The 23,355-nt window shown below is 32.8% G+C and overlaps 3 protein-coding genes across 6 annotated transcripts in view; 1 reads left to right on the forward strand and 2 right to left on the reverse strand.

The window, feature by feature from the left end:
• Positions 1-23,191, reverse strand: part of LOC140047269 (uncharacterized) — a 91,953-nt gene extending 68,762 nt beyond the window's left edge. Inside the window, exon 1 of the mRNA XM_072092183.1 lies at positions 22,721-23,191. The gene's annotated coding sequence lies outside the window, so the exon portion shown is untranslated. The remainder of the gene's footprint in view (positions 1-22,720) is intronic.
• Positions 1,320-3,681, reverse strand: LOC140046313 (uncharacterized). 2 transcript variants are annotated; one of them, XM_072090901.1, is made up of 5 exons: positions 3,494-3,681; positions 2,219-2,385; positions 1,896-2,093; positions 1,668-1,723; positions 1,320-1,577 (listed from the first exon to the last, which is right to left on the reverse strand). In XM_072090901.1, the coding sequence occupies exons 3-5, from the start codon at positions 2,022-2,024 to the stop codon at positions 1,436-1,438; spliced, it is 327 nt and encodes a 108-aa protein (XP_071947002.1). In that variant the 5' UTR covers positions 2,025-2,093; positions 2,219-2,385; positions 3,494-3,681; the 3' UTR covers positions 1,320-1,435. The 2 variants fall into 2 exon arrangements, with proteins under 2 accessions (XP_071947002.1, XP_071947003.1); XM_072090902.1 differs by lacking the exon at positions 3,494-3,681 and adding an exon at positions 2,546-2,600.
• LOC140046314 (uncharacterized) lies at positions 3,812-14,729 on the forward strand. 3 transcript variants are annotated; one of them, XR_011844757.1, is made up of 6 exons: positions 3,812-3,974; positions 6,051-6,139; positions 6,516-6,672; positions 12,352-12,887; positions 13,132-13,167; positions 14,076-14,729. XR_011844757.1 is itself a non-coding variant. In XM_072090903.1 (6 exons), exons 4-6 carry the CDS (start codon positions 7,544-7,546, stop codon positions 9,221-9,223), a joined length of 1,074 nt encoding a protein of 357 aa, XP_071947004.1. In that variant the 5' UTR covers positions 3,820-3,974; positions 6,051-6,139; positions 6,516-6,672; positions 7,516-7,543; the 3' UTR covers positions 9,224-9,896. The 3 variants fall into 3 exon arrangements, 2 of the variants coding, with proteins under 2 accessions (XP_071947004.1, XP_071947006.1); XM_072090903.1 differs by lacking the exons at positions 12,352-12,887; positions 13,132-13,167; positions 14,076-14,729 and adding exons at positions 7,516-8,072; positions 8,202-8,249; positions 8,727-9,896 and having other exon boundaries at positions 3,820-3,974; XM_072090905.1 differs by lacking the exons at positions 12,352-12,887; positions 13,132-13,167; positions 14,076-14,729 and adding exons at positions 7,516-8,072; positions 8,727-9,896 and having other exon boundaries at positions 3,820-3,974.
• Positions 23,192-23,355: the final 164 nt, after the last annotated feature.

Raw genomic sequence — 23,355 nt, forward strand, 5'->3', positions numbered from 1 at the left:
AACAAACATAGGACAACATTCCATCAAGTATTCTGGTGCAAAGCTCTGGAATGAAATCCCGGATGATTTAAGGTTTCTAACAAAAAGCAAATTCAAAAAAGAAATGAAAACATACTATTTGTTTGTATAGTGATATTTATTTATTTTATAAGAGAATTATATTGTATATATTTGAGAGAAAGTGTATTTAAAAAAAAAAAAATGTTTATGTATATTAATTTTATTTTAGACAAGTAGCCCTTATTTATTTATATAACTATTATACTTCAATGTTTAGGGGCTGAACTTGATTAGTTTTAACTATTTTTTAGCCCTTCCCTTGATATAATTATTATTATTTGTATATTATTACAATGTTTATAATTTATATTTATGGGTAAATAAAGAAAGAAAGAAAGAAAACATTATGAAAGGGGTTTTGTTTTTTCAGTTCATAATTATAAGCGGCCACACCCCTACCCCAACCCTTAAAATGGCAATTTCCGGTAACTAGAAGCTCTAATTTTAAAAAGAATTTCTTCTAGAGAATTTGTTTTCCATATTTCAAATTATGTTCCATTTGCATCGTCGTAGCATGGAGTAACTTCTTTACTCCATGGTCGTAGCAACCCTAAATTTCCAAATGTTCTTCACCTCTCAGTGAACATGATGGGGCGAGGTCCTAGGCACTCTTATGCATTGTTATTTAAAATTAAGTGCAATTTCCGGCCATCTAGCAGCTCTATTTTTCCAATTTGTTTTACCTCAGCCCCAACCATGGTGGGGCTGAGGTCCCTTAATATATATTTTTATTTCCTATTTTAAATTGGCACTTTCAAAACTATCATGGGCTAAGATCCTGTAGGTACTAATAAATATATTTTTATTTTATATTTGAAATTAAGTGCCATTTCCGGCCATTAAGCAGCTCTATATTTTTCAAATTTTCTTACCTCAGCCCCAACCATGGTGGGATTGAGGTCCTGGAGACACAATTAATATATATTTTGATTTCATATTTGAAATCAAGTGCAAAGATCCCGGCCATCGAGCAGCTCTCATATTTCAGCTTATTTCAGCTTATAAATTTCCATGGCTGTAACAGGTTTTTTTTTTATTGGGGGGGGGGGGAGGGGGTGTTGGTGTCATTTGCAATTACCATTTTCGCACCCCAGATATTTAGAATTATTAGTTATTACTCACAAAACTAAAAATATAAATTTTGTATGACATGGGGATACAATTTTAGGCCCTATTTTGTGTCAGTTGAGGTTTTACAAACGTTTATTAGACATACAACCGTTGGTGGCACTGTTTAGGGCCACATTTTGGGGATCTGGCATTATTTTTCCCAATCTGGCATTATTTGAGACAGGATACGGCATAATTTAAATTTTATCGCTGGCAACGCTGTTTTTAAAAAACACAACTACACATTTTTCTTTTTTTTATTTATTCATCGACAATAGAAATCGATCACTTTTTCTTTCGATACTGTAAATTTAATCGTTATAGGTAATTCTGCTTCAACATCAAAGTTGACCTCTTCTGGTACAAGAATGTTTTCTCCACTTTCGAGGACAATGTCAATTGGGTATCTTAAAAGAAAAAAAAAGTATAAACAATTGACGATAACTATGGAATAGATTGTATAATCTCTGAGCAGCATTGGTCTGAAATTTACATACCCATTGGAATCATCAATACCAATAACAATTCCTACTTTTTCTTTAGATTCCGACACCTGAAAAATACAATTTAAAAAGAGAATGTACTCCGACTTTTCATTAATACAATGTACCCGCCAAAGTACAATTGTCATGTTTTACCAAGGACAAAAATGTTTACTAATCATGTTCCATTGTCGCACTAATGTGCATGAACGTAGTATATTAATATATTAAATTCATATTTACTTCAATTTTGCTCGAAAGCGTTGAAACCAATCGATTACTTTCTTTTATTAGGGCAGTTATCGATACGTTTTCCCCAATTAATAGTTCGTTTGCTTCCTCGGCAACTTGCCCCCACAGTACAATATCCATATTTACATCATCACACTCGAGTGTAATACTTTTTCTTTTATATTTTGTTGTTGAAACAAATTCTCCAAGCTAAAAAAAAAGGAAAACAAATGAAAAAACTTTTGGTTAGTAGCAAGGGACTTCAAAATCAGCAGATAAAATACATAAACATATTGGCACATTAATCATGGTTGGTACGATGAAAAAAAAATTACTTCTGTAACGTCTCCATTTAAACCATAGTCAATAGATTGACTATGTTTAAACTTGGTCTTCGCTTAACCGGGAGCCTTTTGGCTTCCGCCATGGATACAAAATCGGGTGTTTTGAACTTCTGTATTGCTTCATCGTCAACAGCAAATTTAGTAACTTTCGTAAATATCTGAAAATCAAAATACAAAAACAAATTGTAAAATTGGATTTATATTTTAAAATTATAAGTAAAATGACTTAAAAAATAAATGATTTTGCGTGTAATGTTTTATACGACTTATTTTTCACATAAGATGTTTAATCGTTTTAGAAAAGGAATGATAGTTTACTTTTGAAGTACTGGAGAGGCGGAGATTGTCTCCTCCTCTATTTACATTTGTGGCGATAAACCGGTCTCCCACCGCTACCACCACCGGTTTCCATTTATATAGCATGGGATGATTTGTCCTTTGTCATCTTCATTTATGCTTTCACTGAGCATCCCCATAACGTAACTGCTTTCTGAGTCTCTTTTTTTTTCGCTCGGTGAATTGCTCAACGACGATTAGCTTGGTTGTTGATTTCTTCGTTGCCATTATGAAGCTTTGAATCAATATGCGAAAACCATCGAAAAGATCTGCTTCTAAATGCTCAACCACTAAAATGTAGCGCTATTTTTTGCATAATTTAAACTAATAATTTAAATAATAACAATAAACCAAATGGATAGATTTACCGGACCTCATGTTATTTAAAATTGTCATGAAAGAAACAATTGTACCAAAAGCCTTGGAACTTTGAATGCTAAACGAAAAGGTGGCGCTTGTAATAGGACATATTTAAATGATGGAAAAATCAATTTGCAGGAGAATTTTACAGTAGGTGGAAATATGCACTTTTGGAGTGGCTTTGTAGTTTAAAAATATCCTTGAAAGTACCACATAACAAACATTTATACCATAATTTATAAATAATATGATAAAATTGAACGTAATTTTCACCAATAAATGCATCATTACTGATCGCTGGGTGTAACCAATAAATGCATTAAAAGAAGACGCATTCCACTGAGTTTTTAACCATCTATTGTTGTTGCTCTTTTGGCGCTCCATAGAAACGAAAATATTGAACTTCGAGTATGCTAAATTCGCGAACGGTATGCGAGAAACATGTCTGTAAAATCGGGTGTGTAGAAAGCGACGACCCCTATAGCCTAGCCTAGCCTAGCTAGGCGCGGCCTAAGTGTGGTATAACAAACATCCCGAAGCCGAACATAGCCAAAGATCTTTAAACCATACCTTATATAATACTGAACTCGCAAGCAAGCAATTGATTGAAAAAATACAGAAATATCGCCATTTGATACTGAATGCGTCAACACGAACAAACGAACAGATATGGAACGCCAAGAGTGCATCATTAAAACTGCATTCGACTCGATTAGCACACGAAATATCATAAACATGGCAAACCAGGTCAAAACGGCCCCTTTTTCAGCGGCGGGTAAGGTTTGCTCAGTGGATTGGTCATCGTTAACCCAATAATCAAATCAAATCAAATTACTTACCCGCCGCTGAAAAAGGGGCCGTTTTGACCTGGTTTTCCATGTTTACCCACAGTAAAATGGAATAGCCCGTGCTATTCTTTAACAGGCAATACCTCAAGACAAATACAATATATATATATGTATGCCTCACTCTCAGGGACGTGCTGCAGCAAACCGCAATTGATATTTCTGTATTTTTTTAATCAATTGCTTGCTTGCGAGTATTATATAAGGTATGGTTTAAGGATCTTTGGCTATGTTCGGCTTCGGGATGTTATACCACACATAGGCCTAGGCTAGGCTAGGCTATAAGGGTCGTCGGTTTCGTGTTATGGGTCGTCCAATTCTAGGTCGTCCAATTCGAGGTCGTCGCTTTCTACACACCCCAAGCAGCAACGGTACATACCTACACTCTAGTAGGCCTAGCTTTATTGAATATATAGCCACGTCTTTCTCAAATCTCGTTAAATTTGACATTTTAGTAATAGTCTCATAATCACATTATTACACTGTGAAACATAATAGGGTCATATTCAGAATGTTTTAATATACTTTTCGCCCGTCAAAAATAACATCGCGACAAAATAACAGATCGCCAGCTGCAGTAGTGTGTGATTGTGAAAAATGTCACGTGATCGTACTCCCTAGCAAAATAAAAAATCCAATTGGACCCGAACGGTGGAAAGTGTTTATTTACGCAAAATTGCGCAATGTATACGTGATAAAAATACCAGAAATAGAAAGATCTGGAAAAGTTACATAAATACACATTTTACATTTTTTTTTTGGTGAAGAAATGATTTTTTTAGGATTATTCAAATATATTCCCCTTTTGCATGTAAAAGAATAGGAAATTACAAGGTATTCCCCCAAAACGCAAAAAGGCGTGATTTTCAAGAAAATCGTACTCATTAAAAAAAATTTCAAAAAAATATGTAGTATAAGGGATGATATTTTTAAATAATAGTTGAAATGTATGAGAAATAGTAATTTTCTGGGTGGAGCTCCACTTTAAACAACATGTGGACTACTAATGGGTCAGTCGATTTGCATCGACAACAATTTATAGGAATTTTAATGAATTCGATGATAAAGACTCCTTGACGTATACTAATGAACTTTATTCTTATTACAAAATATTCCATTATCACAAATAACAAATTAATATGCATAGATTACTTTTATGAATAGTTTCAGACCATTTATTTAAAAAATGAACTTTTCTGCCATTTTATAATAATAATTTTCTGACTAATTTTGTCATTTAGAGCAAATAGAACTATGTACTGTATTTGTAAAACAATTTGAGAACAAATGGAACCCTTTGCAGGTAGTAGTCAAAAATACTATAATCATAATACAGGCAGTTGGCCATTTTTACACAAATTTTTCCCCAAACAGAATTTTTGTAAATTTTGGATATGTTATTATACATGAAATTTTGCTTCCAATGATGTAACCATTTCTTGTGTACCATTTTTCTCTGGGTAGGGTCTATATTTTTGGTTCAACTACCACACTATATTTTGTATATTATATATTAAATATTATATAATCTTGTACTTTACCAATGATCATAGACCTCACTTCAAAGAACGTCTGAAAATTCACTTCAAAAAGATTACATTTCAAGCTAATATAACTTAAGGTGGTTTACAATGACAATACATGAAACATTGAAAATCAAAGTATATTAACCCTAATTAAAGATAAATACATTTTTATTATATTACAAGTACATGTATGACATTTAATGTGAAATATAAGTTATTAGTTTAGACCAAAAAAAATGTATTAAATAAAAAATATTTACATGAAAAAATGGTAATTTAAAGTATAAAATTAGTCAAATTGTCAGACAATTGGTTTTTGGTTTCATTTAACCATTTATTTTGTCTATTTTTTAAATGAATACTTTTCTTTTTGTCTATGGAAATAGATAACTTAATAAAAATTACAAAATGGCTTATTCAAAGTTCATTTTTCATGTTTTAACCATTTGAAAAGGCAGTGCTCCAATTTTGACCGGTTGATTGAACTTGATCAGTGAACAACAACGTAGCTGTGTGTCGTGCATGTGATTGCTCTCTGTGTAACAAAAATGAATGTACTGTACTAATTAAAATTGCAATGCTCATATTATAATGGAAAGTGACATTGCACTGCCAATTAAGAGTTCAATAGAATATTTGTTATATATATCATTTGACAACAATGGTTGAACCAATTATTAAATGACAAAAATCTACTTAGGTGTGTATAATAGTTGTGATGCTTAAAGTATATATATTTTTTTTTTATAATTACAGATGAACAAAGAAGTTATAAAATTTAATTTAACTTAAGAAGTGTTTCTGGCAGTGACAGTAACCTGTGGATCATTTAAGTATTTTACGTTGTAAGTAAATTTGTATTTTAAGGAATTATGATAGAAGTGAAATTTAAAAAAAAGAGAAAATTAGTGACATGGTTTACTGTTTAGAAGTCTATTCGTGGGACTATTGGTTGGCAGTCATATTAGTTTCAAGTTTCATTATGATGTGCCTACAGTATCTTTGAAAAGTTGATGAATCTGTACGTTTGATGAATATGTGTTCTGTCTGGAAAAATGATGATGTATTGCTATTTCACAATTAAATCTGACCAATTACTGAATAAAACTTTTAATTAAATAGTATTAAACTCATGCCAAACCAATCAAATGACAAGAATCTACTTAAGTGTGTTATAATAGTTGTAATGCTTAAAGTATATATATTTTTTTATAATTACAGGTGAACAAAGAAGTTCTAAACTTTAATTTAACACAATACCAGTAGTGTTTCTGGCAGTGACGGCGACCTGTAGAAGTTATACAATTTAATTTAACCTAATACCGGTAGTGTTTCTGGCAGTGAAAGTAACCTGTGGATCATTTAAGTATTTTACGTTGTAAGTAAATTTGTATTTTAAGGAATTATGATAGAAGTGAAATAAAAAAAAAGAGAGAAAATAATAACAAATTAACATGGTTTATTGTTTAGAAGTCTATTTATAGATTTATTAGTTGGCAATCAGATTAGTTTCAAGTTTCATTACGATGGTATTGATATTTCACAATTAAATCAGACCATTTTTAATTAAATATTTTTAAACTCGTGATAATGATGTAGGATGGGATGTAGGATGTACGACACAATGGAATAGCCTTATTAAATATTCATAGTAGGCCTATTATTATACGCTACGTTGTCTTGTATTGGTGTAGACTAACATGATCAGTAGCCATTTTAAGGTGTGCCAAATCATCGTTATTCGCATTACAGGTATATTATTTTTATTCGCGTGCAACGCGACTCTATAGCTCACTACGAGTTGGTCGGCAAAGTAACACTAAATGTCGGTAGGCTAAACTCTTAACTAAATGTCGGTAAACACTAACTCAAATTCATATTTTTTTGTTATTTTTGACAGTGGATAATATTAATAATTGGAGGCAAATATAAATGTTTTAAAACATTTTTAAACATTTTCAGCACTTTTGGTCGGTCGGTCGGTAAACACTAACTAATATTCATATTTTTTCGTGTTTTTTTTTACAGTGGATATTAATACTTGGAGGCAAATATAAATGTTTTACAACATTTTTCAACATTTTCAACAATTTCGGTCGGTCGGTCGGTAAACACTAACTCAAATTCAATATTTTTTACAGTGTATTTTAATACTTAGAGGCAAAATGTTTTGAAATAGTTTTAACAATTTTACAAATGTAATAAAATGTGTTCTTTGCAGACCGTCAGTAACAATAACACACAGTAAGATGGTTGAAGATTCAAAAACTTTCGAAAACCTTAAAACTGATCTCAGTAGATTATATGAAGGTGAAAGATACCTTTGGTTAAGATACTGCGTATTTGATTTTTTGAGTGTGGGTAAAATTACAGATCCAGATTCCAATGGATATGATCTGTTGTGCTCACTCCAAGAAAACAGTAAACTCACAACAGAAAATGTTGACATTTTGTTAGAGATTAACCAACTAACAGAAATTAAGGAAGCTCAAGATCTTGTAACACGATATATGGAAGACAACGAAATTCAGAAAGGGTCTGATAAAAGACGCTTGACGCCATATCGGGAAAGACTGTTCAAAGCTATTAGAGAAGTTTGTCCAGATGAATTTAAGGAGATCATTTTTTTGTACGGACTAAACCAATACGATTTCAAAAATCTTTGGAATGTAGTACTGAAATTGGAAATTGATGGGGTTCTTGCAGATGAACCAGAAAAAATAAAGAGGTTTGCAAATTGCCTCGGAAAAATGGCGCGCAACAAGCTACTCGATGACGGTATGTACCTATTCCAATCAAAATAAATTAATGATGCCAAATCAATAGGCCGACTGTGTTTTGTAATTTGTAAACAATTTCGGGGTATTTAGTTACTAATTACTAATAATTATATTAACTAATTTTTAGCCAACAGTGACGGTGCGTTATCGGATGACCAATACCATCCAAGTGAAGGTAAATTATTACGAACATTAGTGAGTGTGATGGTAATGATAAACTTGAATTTATATTCATTCATTCATTTATTTGGTCAAATCAATTGTAATTTACTATAATAACAACAACTGTTATGCTATACAGTTTGCAGTATACCACGTATATTAGTTCTGAAAGAGTTTCTCGACGTTTTGAGCAATATGCATTGATTGTCTTCATATAAGTGACAAAATTGGTGTTATTGTTATTGGTGTTATTGTTAACGATGTCAGAGCTATTGGTGTTGTTGTTATTGTTATTTAAATGATGTTTTTTGTCCTTTTGTTTTGTGTGTTTTTATTGTCTGGATTTTTACTATTTTTGTATTTGAATGTTCTGTATATAATATGGTCGATTGATTTCTTATAATAAGTAATTTTGTCTAAAAAATGTTTTATGTCTACCATTATCAACTAATGATTAATAATTTAGACATGCTTTCCTTCAACTATATAGATTTCTCGGACGAAGACTTTAGATGCCTAATTGCGGATTTTGCACAATGGTATGATCAACGTGGACTCCTTAACCAGCTAAAACTTCTATTCATAGATAAACTCGACAGACAAGTGTTGGAAAAGTTTAGCAGTACAATAGAACTGTTAAACAGTTTACATTCGAGAGGACTATTCAGTCAGAGAAATCCTTCGGTGCTGTATGATGCAATACAATTAACTGAACAATTTGACTTGGAGCCAACCTTAAAAGAGAAGCTTCCTGATTTCAATGATATCGGGGAACGTAAGATTGTCTCATTTTCACCACACACAATAAATATTGTACATTTCGGACAAAAGCTTGGTGATTCGGAAATAAACATTCTTGATCGACGATACAACTTCCCTGTTGTTAAGAAGTACACAGACAGATGGAGTTTGATTTTGGATTTTGAAAACCGGGGATTGTTGAAGGAAGAAAAAATCGAAAAAATTAATAAAGTGTTGAAGAGATAAAACAAACATACAGCTAACCTTGTAATGTATAATTTATAGTTTGATCAATATGTAAAAAATTAGCATATTAAATAACACAATGACATAACATAAAGACGATTGTACACAGTGGGGCAAGAATAAATAGAATATATTGATAAGCTGCCAATCCTAGCTTTATTGTGTATATTGCCTGTGTTTGTATACTTAGCTAACGGTCACACTTCAGTATTCTATTGTGATGGGTAGCAACATAAGCAAAGCACAACCATTATGGTTTATGCAAATTAGACCTAGATGTGCTGTATGCTTGTTCATTATTTCTTTTGTGATATGTAGCTTATTGAGTAGACACAAGAACAGCTTTTAGAGGCTTACTTAAAAGCCTAAAGTTAGAATGAGGCCTCGATTAAAAGGTTTATTTAGAAGCCTGAAGCTGAAAGAGCTCTAGTAGTACTAAGGCTTATGTATCCCACAGATAACTGTACATAGGACAAGCATATATCTTTGGTAATCACAGACACTTGTATATATTGTATTCACCTTAAAGACCTATCATTATATAGGTGTAATAGTATAACCAATGATTATTTATATTGTATAATTTCAGATATATATAAGTCTTTATTACTTAAAACAAATTATGTTTTTATAGGTAGTAAATCGAATCGATATATGGATAGAAACATAAAGATGGAATAAAAGTTCGCATTCGCAATATTTGAATGACGAATTTTTTTAGTGCAGTTACACTGAATTTTCCTGTTTTTTTACCAAAATCATTACACTTACAGCTATGTATAAAAAGAATAACCTGTAATAAAAACATTCCATTTCATTCATTCATCTTTTCACTTAGGTCATATCATATAATTCTCAAAACCTATCATATCAAATAAATAACATGCTTAACTACAAAAAAAGTTATAATAAGCATCGTACAGAAAATTACACACAGTAAAGAGAAAATAGTTGTACACTCGCAAATAAAGATACAATAACGTTCATTGCTGATCATTTAAGACTGGTATTGACTCAAACTTGACTCGACTGCAGTCGAGTGCTCAAATTTGTATTAGTGTTTACCGACCGACAGACCGATGTAGTGAGCTGTAGAGTCGCGTCTGCACGCGATCGACTAAAAACCGACTTTCGATGAAACGCCGTTTAAGACAAACAAATATTATGTGCTTGCACTACAATTTCTGAAAACACAAGGCATTGTTATACGGTAGGATACTTCCAACAATATCAATGTGCCCTTATTGTATCTACACCATAAGATTGAACAGTACATGCTGACACAGTAAACTGCATTTACCAAACTGTCTACTTATGGGGAGAGAGAGTTGGCCCTAATACAAATAGGTCGAAACTGAAGTGTGATGTCACTTCACCATTCTTGTTACTATTCACATGGTAAAGATAAGTTATACAATTATTAACTTTCAATAGTGCCCCCGTTGAGAGAAATATGTGGATAATTCACATTTTAAATATCATTGCAGTCGTACAAGTAATATACAATTACTACTTGTTTATGTGTCTCGTTGTCCTGCTCAACCCCTGGAATATTTTTATTTTTTCATTATTTTGACAGTGGATATTAATACTTGGAGGCAAATATAAATTTTTTTAAACAATCTTCAAAACTTTTAAACATTTTCAGCAATTTCGGTCGGTTGGTCGGTAAAAACTAAATGTCGGTAAACACTAAATGTCGGTAAACACTAACTCAAATTCATATTTGTTCATTATTTTGACAGTGGATATTAATACTTGGAGGCAAATATAAACAACCTTATTATCAATCAGGCAATCCATAACAATAGTTGATAGTAGGGATTAGCTATAGTTTTTAATTAAATAAAGCGTAGGCGTACAATTATTTGTTGACAATTTTGCTACCACGATTATTATTTGGATTTACCCAAAACCAAACTTAAAGAACGCCTTCATAATCATGACGATTAATCAACATACTGTTGCATGACTCATTCTAAAAAAACGCAAATACGATCCAATCAGCTCTTGTTTCACTACATTGGCTGCCGGTTAAACAACACATAGAATTCAAGATCCATGCGCTCACCTAGAAAGCCATCCATAAATAATCACCTATCATCATTTCATAACTAAAGTAGAGACAAAGAGAAATTACCATAACAAAATGAAAAAATCTTATTTTATTTTATACTGTATAGCTGTATTGGATTATTGACACAAAAATATACTTCGATTTATCGCATAACTTAGGCCTAAACACTTTTTTTCTCAATGCGCTCGAGTGCAAAATCAACAAGACAAAAATAATAAAATAACCCAACCAGGAGGTTTTTTTCTAATTGTTTACCGTAGCTATAATGGAATACCCTTATTGAAATTATTTATTTCAACAACAAAAGGTATACTGTATTATCATTTTCATTATGTCATCATGTAGTAACATGGAAGAGTTAGTCGCCATTGTTAGGGTGTGCCAAAAGATCGTTATTCACATTAAAGGTAGGCCTATAGATTATCGCTGTTCTTTCTCGCATTTTGTTCTAACATTTTCTTTGCAGCGCATGTTACCGGAGTGGAAAGCTTTTTTAGAAATTGATTTACACTAAAGCAAAGAACTTATAACACAAGAATCTCCTGTTCTTCAATTTGCATTCAAAACACAGTATCGGAAGTACAGGGTTAAAAGGTCAAACTGGGCGACGCCATTTCACAGCATGGCGCAGCGCCCCCTCCAAACTAGGAAGTCAATTACTCTACCCCTCTAGAGTATTAGCAGATCCCCTCTTTGATTTTGACTTTCTAATTTGATGCGGGCGCCCTACTCCATGGCTCACAATGGCGCCACCCATAGCTCTATTCTATCCCACAATGCCTTTCGAAATTGTTACGCGCTTCGGACGAACAGGAGATTCTTGTGTTATAAGTTCTTTGACTAAAGTATTAAGCAACTATGACACCATTTCAGAATTAGAGAATAAATTTTATCTCCTCGTGGTATGTATCGTTATCCTATCGAATGCTCAAGTGTTATATTTTTATAAAATTCAAAATAAAAAAAAACAAATATTCATTGAAATCAATAAATTATATCGATGACACAAGCAATAATGTAGACCTAAATACAATTTATTATTCTTTTTTAGGAACCATAAAACAATAAAATGGCAGATTCTAAACCTTACCACGAGTTGAAATATAGGCTTAGTGAATACTACCGTGGGGAAAGATATTATTGGTTGAGGGAGCCTATTCGAACACTTGGATATTGATGAAATTTTAAATCCAGAATTCAATGGGAATGATTTATTCATTGCACAAAAATGTAATCACACCTACTAATGTTCAAATTCTGTTAGAGATTACGACACTAACAGAAGAAGTAAAAGGTGCTGAAGATATTGTAAGATGGTATATGGTTGTCAACAGAATTCAGAATACTGTACTAGTAAAACACATTTGTCATCATATAGGAAGCGAATATTCAAAACAATGAGACAGGTTTGCCCGGTTGCAAGATATCTAATTTCCTTCTACGGACTAACAGGTCCTTTCCAAAACGTTTGGGATGTCATAATCAAACTAGAAAAAGACTAAATTCTAGAAGATAAACCAGACAAAATAGAAAGGTTTGCAAAGTGTCTTGGAGAAGTTGTAAAAGACAGCGTACGAAGTACTAACTGTATGTATTTTATTCAACTCTTAAATGCGATATGCCATCTTCTTTCCCATTTGATTTAAAACTACATTGATTATGGTTACTACTAAGAACTCCGGAAACTTACTTTACAATATTGTTCTTAGTTGGTACAACACGTTAGAACAAAACATAATTGTGCTATTGGATTGCCAACAGTTTGGTTACATATTGATTGAATGAATTATTTCAGTTATTACTGTAATATATGTTTACTATTACTTTACAGACAATATGCAAACATTCCATAACCAAGAAAGTAAAGGTAAGTTAGTAAATTGAACAATTAATATGAGTTATAAAGAGAAACAGAATAAATAAAGATGTGATGAATGTTATGAAAATGGGGAAATGTTTGCCTATAAGTGTTGTGATACTAGAGGTACTCAAATACAACTTTACACTTATAATATAAATAATCAAAATAAAATGAGAAAGAATAATAAAAATAATGAGTATGATGATGGTGATGATGATGGAGATGATGGAGATGATAATGATGGAGATGATGAAGATGATGATGATGGAGATGATGATAATGATGATGATGGAGATGATGATAATGATGATGATGGAGATGATGATAGTGAGGATGATGGAGATGATGATAATGATAATGATGGAGATGATGATAGTGATGATGATGGAGATGATAGTGATGATGATAATGATGATGGAGATAATGATAGTGATGATGATGGAGATGATGATAATGATGATGATGGAGATGATGATGATGGAGATGATGATAGTGATGATGATGGAAATGATGATAGTGATGATGATGGAGATGATGATAGTGATGATGATGGAGATGATGATAGTGATGATGATAGTAGTGATGATGATGGAGATGATGATAGTGATGATGATGATGGAGATGATGTTGGAGATGATGATGAGGGTGATGGTGATGATGATGGAGATTATGATAGTGATGATGATGGAGATGATGATAGTGATGATGATGGAGATGATGATAATGATGATGATGGAGATGATGATGATGGAGATGATGATAGTGATGATGATGGAGATGATGATAGTGATGATGATGGAGATGATGATGATGATGGAGATGATGATGATGATGGAGATGATGTTGGAGATGAGGGTGATGGTGATGATGATGAAACTTATTAATAACTCTAACATGTTTTTTCATTTGTATAGATCTTTCGGAAGCTGATTTTCGACAGTTAATCTCAGATTTTGACAAACATTTTGATTCAAAGTTCATAACCAAGCTAAAAGTTCTGTTCATAGAATTGATAGATGACCTTAACGATTTGAACAATTCTACCCGTACCATTATTGAACTGTGCACACATTTACATGGGTCTGGAAAATTGAGTCGAACAGATCTTTCTGTTCTGTATGACACAATAATAGAAACAAAGCAATTTGGCTTTCAGTCAGAAATTAAAAAAAAAGCTTCCTGCTTTCAAAAATATCAAGGAACGTAAGGTAGTATCATTTTCACAACACATACATACTATTTTTATTCTGGGAAAAACGCTTAGTGATGTAGATGTAAAAAATCTAGATGGACAACACAACTTCCCTAAACTTAAAAGGTACACAGATAGCTGGAGTTTGATTTTGGATTTCGAAAGACGAGGGTTGCTAAAAAGAGGAAACCTCGTCTAAGTTCTCGAAGAGACGAACATAAAATTAACTTGAGTTATTTCTCCATTAGTAGGCCTATACTAATTGTAATAACTATAAAATATTAATAATATATTAATAAAAGATTATTATACTATATTATTTTAATTGAGAATAAGACTATATTTATTTTTGTTATGTATAGTATGTTCTATTCCTATGGATATTTATCTGAAATAAAAGAATGAATGAATAGTTATTCAGAAAAAACGACGATTTCTGTTTACAAATAGAAACTATGCAAGTAAACGCGCATTCTTTGATATTTTTTTAATCATTACTTGCACTAAAGTGTGATTTCTTTTTTATTTATAATTTTAGTATTATTAATATTTTTTGTCCAATAGATGATAAATTATTGAATTCCAGCGGAATGTGTAAATAAGGTGTGAAAGTCCACTCAAAGTTCGTCTGATTTATTAAAGCGGCTAAAGTCGCAAATCATCACCACTGTAATTAAATGTTCTCTGTAGTGTATGGTATTTTTAACTCTCTCAAATCTTGATACGGATCATAAATGACAATTCGCCAAAGCCTATAAATGTTTATCTGGCACATTTATATATAAATTTACGTAAGGGCAAAATTCGGTAAATCGCGCGTTATTTCTAGAATGTTTACTCAATGGTATATAAAGTTGGTTCGTACTTTTAGTACTGATTTTAACCACCTGATGTAACCCTGTTTACTAATTAAATTGAGTTAGATAATTAGTTATTGACAATTAAAACGAATTTAGGTTCAACGATTTGCCCAAATAGGGATGTTTTCTGATCGTGGTATACACTGTCTAATGGATGTCCATCGTGAACAAGGCCATATAGATGGCTGCAGTCACGTGCTCGAGTTAATGTTTACCGACTGACCAACCAGCCGAAATAGTGAGCTGTAAAGTGCAACAAAAATGGCATGTAAAGTTAAGAGCTCACATGTCGTCCATCCTGGAAACAGCACATATATTGAGGGAGCTGTTGTCTCTAAGCTTCTTATTTCGTTTTGTTTCTCAAGGTGAGACCTCGATCTCGGTACCACCGAGCCATACACAACTGACGTTGTAGAAAGATTCCTCCGTTTATTTACTATGCAGTAAACCACGTTGGTGCAGATAGATTATTACATACCGCAATGAATTATAACTTTTTACTATGATGAAATCTTTAAAAATATAAAGAAATGATGCACTGTTAAACTGTATACTATTAAATGTAATATATGAACATTTTAAGGAAGAAAGTTAAAGATGTATTGTCCCTTGAAACACAAAAAATGAAGGTCAAAATATTCTAGATTTAAATTGGCCACATCAAAGTAATATTAAAGTTATTCACTTTAAGTCCAAAAACAACAAGTTTACGTAATGAACCGATAAATTAATTTTTTTACATTTTGCTGGAAAATCGTCGCGAGCGAAAGTAAACAAAGATTTCAAACCATGAGTATGCATTATGCATGATGCTAATTAGGATTGTTTAAAACTCGTCGGCGGTTTGAGAAGGTGTTTTCACACAGATCGCAAGGAAGTTTTATGATTATGCATACAGAGTAGCCTAACAAGCACATTGCATTATGAGATATGTTTTGATCGAAAACTTTGACTGGAAGTCAAAGTTATATTTTGAACAAAAAAATGTCTGTATTTCAGTTAAATGATTTTCTTTTTGACTAATTTTTTGTGAAAGGTAATAACTATTATGATACTTCAAAATGACCAACTTTTTTCGAAATGTTAAAAAAAAATTGTTTTGGAATTAGTCAAAGGGACAATACATCTTTAATGATAAGTTTGTTATTTCGGCCTATGAAAATGTCATAATTTGTTTGATTGTCGAAATTATTTATAAAAAAATTAATATGCAATTAATGATGAATTAATCAACTTGTGTTCTCTTAATTTCATAATAAATCATACATATGATACACTTTAAGAAAATGACTAAAAATACCCGCACACAATAATACGAGTAGGCCTATGCTTTGCATTTTCCTATCTCCTCCTACGATAATTTTTTTAAATGGCTGGAAACCGGTTGAACAGCTCGAGTACAGCATCACTGAGTGAGTGAGTGGCCGAGCGGTTAAGACAGTGGAACCGTAATTACCTAGCCATAACAACGGCAGGGGTTCGAGGCTCACTCACTCCATGGTTCTGGTGGTAGAACGAGTCTTCTCGGATAAGGACTATAAACCGTAGGTCCAGTGTACACATCTAGCTCGTGTGCACTTTAAAGAACCTAGTACACCTTTCGAGACGAGTAGGGGGTTACCCCGGTGTATTAGTACATTACAGCCACTGATCACCAACTGGGCCCTCTGGGAGACCAGTCATTGACTGAAGAGGTTACCCAGTATAAATATATATTTCAATAATCAAAATGTTGAAGCCGATTTTCTTGAAAAAATATTATTTTGATAGATTTAATAAACGTATTATACAAATGTATTGATGTGCAATGAATGGAACATTCCGAATTATTTGGTTTAACCATGAAGGAATACCTCCATGGTTTAACACAAGTAGGTAAACGTATGGGCCCTTGGAGAATAAACATAAATAGTATTGCAATGCTATACAATCTATATATAAATTATGGTTAATTCTGACATAGGCGAGCACAATGAAAAAACTTCGGTACAAATCTCCGCCTTGGATACCTACCTTGTCTATCTGAGATGTACCGCGAAACGTAGATTTGATAACATTAGTGTTCAGATCAACGCTATTGTTCCATATTTCTATCTTAGGAAGATATTATAAAGAGTTTTTTAACAAAATTTATGATTTCAACATTAGATTTTCAACTCAGTTTCAATTCTTTCCGTTCAAAGTAATTTCCGGGTTTAAGATAAGTTCACCTTGCAACAACCTGGTTTCAAATATTTTCTCTCTTTTATACACAAGGGAGCAGTTAAAATAATAGATTTGACCCTAAAGGTGACTGGAACAGGCACTTTCCATCAATCAATACAGTGTCCCGTTGGAAGACGAAAAAAAAATCAGATAGGACTGGAGCTTAAGTAGCTATTTCAGTTTTTTTGTTTATTTTAAAACATACGGCGCGTGTGTGAAGGTACAGTAGTTAAAAAATAGAAATCATATACTGCAAATTAATAAAGATCAAATGAAATATACGCCATAAAGAATTGGAATATATTGTGGGGAATAGTATTATAAAATTACATAGGGAGATTTGATGATAAGACATTTTTTTTAAATCGAGTCAAATCCCGCCACATGAGTATAAATAGGCCTAAAGCTATGTCGAAATTTCGACATATAAAAAAATAAATAAAATAAAATTTGTTTTTTTTTTTGTTTTTTGTTTTTGCTATTTATATTCATGATATAGTAGGATTAGGCTTCGTACAGTAAAGTAACTCGAGTGAAAAAAAAAAGAATTCACTATTGGTGGATGATTTTGTAATGAATTGACAGTTCAGCGCGAAACATTTACATAAGTTCTACCTCGCCTTGGGTTATTTTTTATATATTGTTAATTTGATAAATCCATCCACCCCTTACTGATTATCATGGTGATTTTCACTTAACAACAGAGATATATAAATACAGAGCCGTATATTATATGTTAGTGAACATTGCCTACTTATCTTTTTCTGATATCGCTAGAGGCGACGCATGCTCAGTCAATCAAGATCAAAGTTGGATGGATTTGTAGTGAAGCAAATATCGCAAAATGTCCTGTATCTCCTACACGTCACCAGGACCAGGAGTTCCAAGGGATATATACTCATTGATCATTCAATTCTAAACTTTACATTTAACATACATTGACACATACTTATTTATTTGCTTTTGGTCCCATTTAAAAATGTGGTTTGACTTCATTAAGGCATCCAACACATACTTCTAACCAGTGTAGTTTGACAATTATCTTTGGGATTTTACTGGTTCAAGCGGAATTAAATTTCTAATATTCATTAAAATGCGGATATAAAATTTATAGGTTGAAAAATAAAGTCGGAAAACCTTTTTTTTTTTGGTATAGGCCTACATGATTCAATAAAATGAAGCCGCTAATTTAGCCAAGGAGTCGCAGGTCTTCAAACTAGATCTTAAATTGATTTAGCTGTCACACAAGTAGGCCTTTTAAATCACATATCAATTTGACCCCAAATATTGAGAAAACTGATTTTTCCTAAAGCATTATATTATACTATTATATAGGGTTTGACTTTGAATTTTAGACTTAAAGTGAATAACTTTAATATTACTTTGATATGATATGATATGAATATTTTGACCTTCAGTTTTTGTGTTTTAAGGGACAATACCTCTTTAAGTTTATGTCAATATAATAATTCCATTTTAAGTTATACCATACCATTGTGTGGGTTTATTTAATTATTGTATTTTACGTACTATGGACGTGCAATTAAAACGAATAGCAACGTAATTCATTATTTCGATAAACTATTTAAATTATTTAAAAATAGACAATTAGCATTATATTATCAATAATCATATGGTTACATTTGTATAACAAACAGTAAGATAGACATTGAACACATTAGGTATGTACGAGTTGGTTGAGGCATGTGTTAGCAAAGTTGGGTATGAGTTGCTATGGGTACGATACGATACGATAAAACTTTATTGCAATTATCTTCATATAAAATAAGTCAAAATTAAAGTTTAACATAGGTGAAAAATCGACAGATTTGTAAAAAAAAATTATAGGCGCCTAATTGCTATGGATAAGCCTTACTACTCCGGGCTTAGCTAGTAGTAGGCCTACTTCGCGATTTTGCTTACCTAAACTAGGCCTAAATTAATGTTTAGCCTAAATTTCAACCGTAATGTGTACTGTATTTTCTTTTGATGATTTAAGCTGTAGAACACTACTACAAGTTGCAATATTAGTAAGAAACGTATATTCAGTATTAATAATATTATAGTACTGTAGGATTTCAAATAATGCACCCTCGGATTAATAATGGAACATTCACAAACTGTGCAGGCACCTCTGCCTATGTCGAATCTAATGGGGCTGGCATAAACAGTTATAAAATTAAGGGATCAGGTCAGAATTATTCCACTACAGTAATTACATGTTTTACTGTACTGTAATAAACAGTAAACCGTTTTGGTTGTTCGAATGTAGACGTTTATGAGGCAGTTAATGTCATACAAAATGTGTATGATTATCCAAAAAAAATAATAAACAATTACATTGACAATTTAAAGAGTAAACAACATTTTTGAAATGGTCCCTAAAAGTGATCGATTCTCATAATATACGTTACGGATAGTGATCTTCCCTGATAATGTGTACAATCTGTTGAATGTTAAAAACGTTATATACAGTAAATGTAATAACATTAACAGAGTTGTACAGGTTATGAGGGAAAAACCATGTTTCATTGATACTGCTCATCTTTTTGAAAAAATCAAACTAACTTTAAATAATATAATAATATATTTTGTATGCTAAGAAGAGAATTTTGGTAGAAAAAAGTTTATACTTTAGCATATTCTGATCAGCATTTTAAGATGGAAAATGTTTTCTTTTCCAATTTTCCCCGTCGTTCAACGCTTATCCCGAAGACATTCCAAAATATAACGATTTGCCAGATTCAGCTCCATTGTTTTGTAGTATTTGTGTACTTTCATTACGCTACCCCAGACTGTGTCTACCTGACGATTACCCCTTCATTGACAGTGCAACAAAATGGAATAACCATATTGATATAAAATGATAATATGTAACATGTTGTGATAATTATTCATCGCGTGAGAAGTAAAAGAAACGCCAAATGTCCCCCCCCCCTCCTCCTCCATAATGGCGTCATAACGGTCTTGTACATGTTCGATATGATAATATAAAGCATTAAAAAAATGACCATTTCATTCGTTTGCCAGATTCAGTTACATTATTTTGTAATACTCTGATCAGTACGCTACCGGACCCCAGAATGTGTTTACATGGCAATTACCCCCACGGCGCGGGAACGGGTGATCAGGGAGGGAAACTGACCTCCCAAAATAAATCATGGGGGTCAAATATAGCATGACCCCCACAAATGTTAGATATTTCTTTTCAACATTAGTCTTTTCGCTCAACAATACTAACATGCCAGTCAAAAACAGCCTTTACGATGGCTAATCTAGAACATGTTAATGCAAAAAGTATGTCCAGTCTTAACTGATGGTCTTAACTCCCCGATTAAAGCCGGCTTTATTCAGATAGACGGTCTTACTAAAGGCAACCCTGTTAGACCATTGCTATAAAACAATAAGACCGTAAAGTAACAAATTGAGGGCGTACTTTGCGCGTAGAATACCAAATAAGGTAATGTTCGTCACGCTTGTTAAATTCACAATCATAACAGTACGTACATTTCTACGCAAGAAAATCTATTCTAGGCCTATATAAGAATAAAATCACCGTTATTATTTGATTTAACACTTAAAACTCGTTCAATTGGTTGTCTTGACGATAAATAATACGTAAAAACAACAAAAAGAGAGGTTTAAGACTGTTTTAAAACTCCTTCGAGTAGGCTTTAATTTTAAAGACCACTTACAGGCTAGACCGCGACATAGCAATGGTCTATAAATAAAGAATACTTGCTACGTCACGAATTATAACCGGCTAAGCGCTAAGACCGTTTATAGACCGCTTATAGCAATCCGCCCCATATGACTGTCCGTTAATGAGTTATGGATGTTTTAGTTAGTATCTTGGCCTCTGAAAATAATATTGGCTACGCTTTGCTCATATTTTGTCATTCATCGAAGAAGTTGTCTTCCATATCATGAAAAGGGCGTATTTCCAGTGGAACTATTCGCAACTCCCAGTGTGCTTTACATCTCATTAATTAACCCACTTAGCTTTAATAATGTTTTTAAAAAATGTGGTCACATGTTGATTTTGGTTTCTTCAGTGCTGAATAACTAGCACACTTCTAAGTAAACAATATTATTTTTATTATTGATATTAGTATATTTGATATTAAGGTAAAATTTAAAGAGAACATACAAATAATACAATTTAAATGTACCACAAAACGTCTGAACCTCTATCATTTTATTTCAAAAGATTCCGGCGGGGCGGATCCAGGAGTAGGGGTGTCACGAAAGCTCAGACCACGAAAGCTCAGACCCCTAAGACTAGTCTGGGCTCCAGACAGAGTTTTTTCTTAATATTAGTAAAAATATAAATATTTTTGCACATATGGCGTTTCATACGTGTATTACTTGATTTTGGATACTCCGTCTGGGGAAACACGCAAAAGTCACGTGGTTTGACACCAAGAATTCTTGGTGCATAGATTATCCGGTTGACTAGTTTCAGCTGCATGCGATTGGCTACTCACTCGTACACTGTTTTAATATTCATGTTTCAGAATTTCAAAGACTCAACAACTAAGAAGGTACGCATGCGCTATGTTACGTTTAGACAATGTGTACTTGGGTGCATTAATGAAAGTTTCTGAAGGCTAGAAATAATTTTATACCGTATGCCTAGTAGTAGTCTGGTAAAAATTTGATGGGATTTTTCCCAAGAAAACTCGTCTTGCTTCTCCGCAAATCAAACATTGAATGGATCATTTAATATTACGCGGAGATAATTTGATTTAATTCCCACCCAGACCCTGTCCTGTTCTGTGTAGTGTAGCCCTGTCTGTTGTGTGTGAATCCTGTTGTGTGCCGGTGGTGGTATATAGGTCTACCTTATTGGCGTTTTATTTGGCAGGTCATACGTGCGAGTTAAGTAGGACCTACGAAGGAGGCCTAGGCTAAGGACTAAACAATTAATAAACAAAACAACTTGGCAACACGATTTCATATTTCAACAGTCTCGATCGTACATTCAGCACTGTACGTACTCGATCTTTTTCGTTTTGAAACAAAATGATCATTGGTTGATTCGAAATCCATATTTACATACCGCCCGCCCCATATAGCCAAATACGGTATGATAACCTACGTCATTCTTATCGGATGTTTGCGGTCTGCAAATCGATTTCTATACGTGTTTCACAAGTCTGTATTTTCAGACAAAAATCGCGGCCGAAATAAAAACAAATAAATAAAAAACAATACAGACTTGGGGCAAGTCTACCCTAAGACCTAAGATCACGAAAGCTAAGACCCAACACCTAAGATTACAAATATTTATCTTTCGCACCTGCCTTGTATTTTAACTCCCAACATTTATTCTGAATACCACACCTTAGAATTGGCACTTTCATGAAAAAGAATCACATAAAAAGTAACAAATACATTTTTAAATTGATGATTTTACAGACGTTTTTCTCGCACACAAAATGACTAGCCTACAGTACAGTAGGCCTACCCCATGGGCCATGTTCAATGTTTTTGTTTCTATGGAACGTCAAAAGAGCAAAAATTATATAGAGGGCTGAAAACTCTGTGGAGTCCATCTACAGTGTGGATGGAACAATGTAAAATTAAAATTGTAATGATAATAGTATAATCATGCAAGTACGAAGAAATAAATACTGGCAAAAAAATTTTAATTTAAAAATCATGATAAGTTTTTTTGTTTCGTTTTCTTTCTGTTTTTATACTTGTACTATTATTGTTGCTCTTTTGGCGCTCCATAGAAACAAAAACATTGAGCATGGGGAGCTCGAGGAGTTACATTGTCATTACAGTATACAGTAGGCCTACAAAGAAACACATCTGTAAAATCATCAATTTAAAGGATTTATTTATTTGTTATTATGTGTTTATCCTTCTGAAAGTACTTATAAGTCCTAATTTTAAAGTGTGGTGTTCAGGATAAAGTTAGTCAACAAA

Source organism: Antedon mediterranea, chromosome 4 (genome assembly GCF_964355755.1).
Source record: "Antedon mediterranea chromosome 4, ecAntMedi1.1, whole genome shotgun sequence".
NCBI lineage: Eukaryota > Metazoa > Echinodermata > Crinoidea > Comatulida > Antedonidae > Antedon > Antedon mediterranea.